The sequence below is a fragment of the Aplysia californica genome, unplaced genomic scaffold (assembly GCF_000002075.1).
Source record: "Aplysia californica isolate F4 #8 unplaced genomic scaffold, AplCal3.0 scaffold00009, whole genome shotgun sequence".
NCBI lineage: Eukaryota > Metazoa > Mollusca > Gastropoda > Aplysiida > Aplysiidae > Aplysia > Aplysia californica.
In genome coordinates this window covers 594,065-596,515 of record NW_004797279.1, presented here as the reverse complement: position 1 = coordinate 596,515, position 2,451 = coordinate 594,065, and the positions used below count along the sequence as shown (strand labels likewise).

At 40.9% G+C, this 2,451-nt stretch overlaps 1 protein-coding gene across 1 annotated transcript in view; it reads right to left on the bottom strand.

The window, feature by feature from the left end:
- LOC101864662 (glycine, glutamate and proline-rich protein) overlaps positions 1–2,451 on the bottom strand; it is a gene marked incomplete in the record, with an annotated part of 13,745 nt that overhangs the window by 9,676 nt on the left and 1,618 nt on the right. The window contains 2 exon segments of the mRNA XM_013082960.2: positions 1,693–1,808; positions 2,234–2,367. Of these exon segments, the coding sequence (XP_012938414.2) occupies positions 1,693–1,808; positions 2,234–2,367 (250 nt within the window).

Below are 2,451 nucleotides of genomic sequence, written 5' to 3'. Positions count from 1 at the left end.
TTGTTATTATTGTTATTATTATTATTATTATGGTGATACATTACACAAGGCAACAAAATTTAACTTCTTTTTTTCTGTGGCATTAAGATTTGGACTTGTTTTATAGTAATTATAGGTCAAAAAATGACAGCAGTTTTGTACTATCGTGTCAAACTTTATTTTTTACGGCATGAAACTCTTTTTGGCGGTATTCGCAATTGAATTAGCCCTAGTGATAACAAATGCCAGCCTTGTTTGGAGCAAGGAAAAGCAAAAGTATGAGAAATCTATCCTTTTTAAAAATATTAATGTAAATCCTCAATTTCACAATGGTAATGGATACAACATTAAAAAGTGATTCATGTAGTCAAGTCGAAGGAAATATGTTCATGACCGAAACTTTCTTTCCGGGGTTGTCTTTGGTGCATTGTGTCTGGAAACCCTCTCTGAATGCTCCATCAGTTAATCTGCCACCACGTTTGATGTACTATCGGTCTTAATACAATTCCTCCATAATGTTAATGCCATGGTGAAAAATTTCACCTTGCTCATCACTGACGACATCAAAGTTTTGATAAAATTTATCACTATGACTTATCCGAAAAATGAACTTTGATGCTCATGTTGCAACGCAAAAAATGCAAGTTCTTTTACAAAGATTTAGCCATGTCCTTGTAATTTTCTGCTTTTCTGTTTCCTAAAAAAGTGTATCACAAACATATTACAAATGATTCCCAAGCTCTTCTCTTTTAATCCTTTTATCGGGTCTGCAAAATGTGGATCTCTCATCAGCTTTCTGATCTGGAGGTCACCAAAAACACCAGACTTTATTTTCTCGTAACTGAAATTAGGAAAAGTGGTGCCTATTTACGTGAAACAGCAGCTCCCCACCCCTACCCCAGCCTCCACCCCTGAACGTTTCTTTTTTTTTTATTATGCCTTCATTGTAGCTATAAACCAAGGCATTCATTGGCGCCGGCTCTGTGGTGTAGCGATTCGGTGCTTCGCCGTCGCATGCAGGAGGCCCTAGTTCGATTCCCAACAGGGGAGAACTTTTATCAAGTACATGTATCTCGGTCTTTCTGCTGGGATATTGTGGCCTTCTCGGCCTTGTCTGGGCCTGAGAGGCAATAAGGTCGAAGCCCGCCTCCTAAATAATCTTAATTTTGTCGATGGTGGTATGAAAACACCTACAGTTATTGAAAAGCCTTCATAGGCGTACCTCTGAATGAGTACATTCTAAGGAATTTGCGCTCTCTGTTCGAATCCACGAATTAAATCTACAAACTACCCACGCTCAGACACTGGGAGTAACTCATTTAGAGATCTATACCGAATAGCACACGCTGAAAAGCGCAAGAAATACATCCCCAGGACAAAAAAACAACAACTGGACTAAGCATTAAATACTACCGAGTCTGAGGTTGAGTAACTTGTAAAGCTGATAGATCTGTTTAGAAAAAATCCAGATAATTCATTCAAATTCCGTGCTGTGTAGTCTCCCCTTACGAATGCCATCATACTTAAAACTTTTTTCTTTTTTTCTTTCTTTTTTTGGGGGGCAAAAAGGACCGAAACCCTTCTGAGTTATTGTATTTGTTGTTTCCTGGTGTTGTTTGTTGTTGTTGTTGGGTTTTGTTTTGGGGGAGGTGTTCTTATTTTTGTTTTTGCTTTTTTGTTTGGGGTGTTTTTGTGGGTTTTTTCCATTGTCACCTGTAGAGGAGCTTGCCGCCTCGAGACTCTCTGCTGGCGAGGGCGGCGACAACGGCTGGTTGGATACAGTTGTTTTTCCCTGCTTGGTAATAGCACGTCTTTCTTTTATTCAGCTCCTGCAAGTGAAAGACAGATGAATGAGAATCTCATGAATCACTTCATACGATTAACTTTTGCAACAAGTAAGCAAAGTTTTTAGCTTTAGCAACAGCTTAGCAAGATCTTTACTTTTCGATCTGGAGTAAAACAATCCTCCAGAACGCAATGAAACTAAGCCCGAACTACTTTGGGCCTAACAAACACTGTCATTCAACCGAGAAACAATCTGGAAGCAAAGGCAAAAGGCAAGAGAGAAAGAAAAGGCCCTGACAGAAGATGGGAACAGGGCTAGACGCTTTAATTAGAGCTTCTGCAATGCTACCTATGGGCCTGGACAGTGGCCCCCGATCTCTTGAGGGCTTGTAGTCGGCTGTGTGGCATGTAGTATAAGAACATATAGGAACAGGGCAATAACATTCTTTGACCATGTCATCGTTCTTACGCTGTAGTCGTTGTCCGCCATCTTGTAGGAGGACTGTAGGCCGCCTGTGCTGAGACCGTCCTGTCTCGCAGTGCTGGAGCTGGCCCCAGAGACGGTGAGCACCATGACGTTGCCGTGACATTTGTAGTTGGTGCCTGCAACACGTCGGCAGTAGGATGATGATGATGATGATGATGATGATGATGATGATGATGATGATGATGATGATGATGATGATG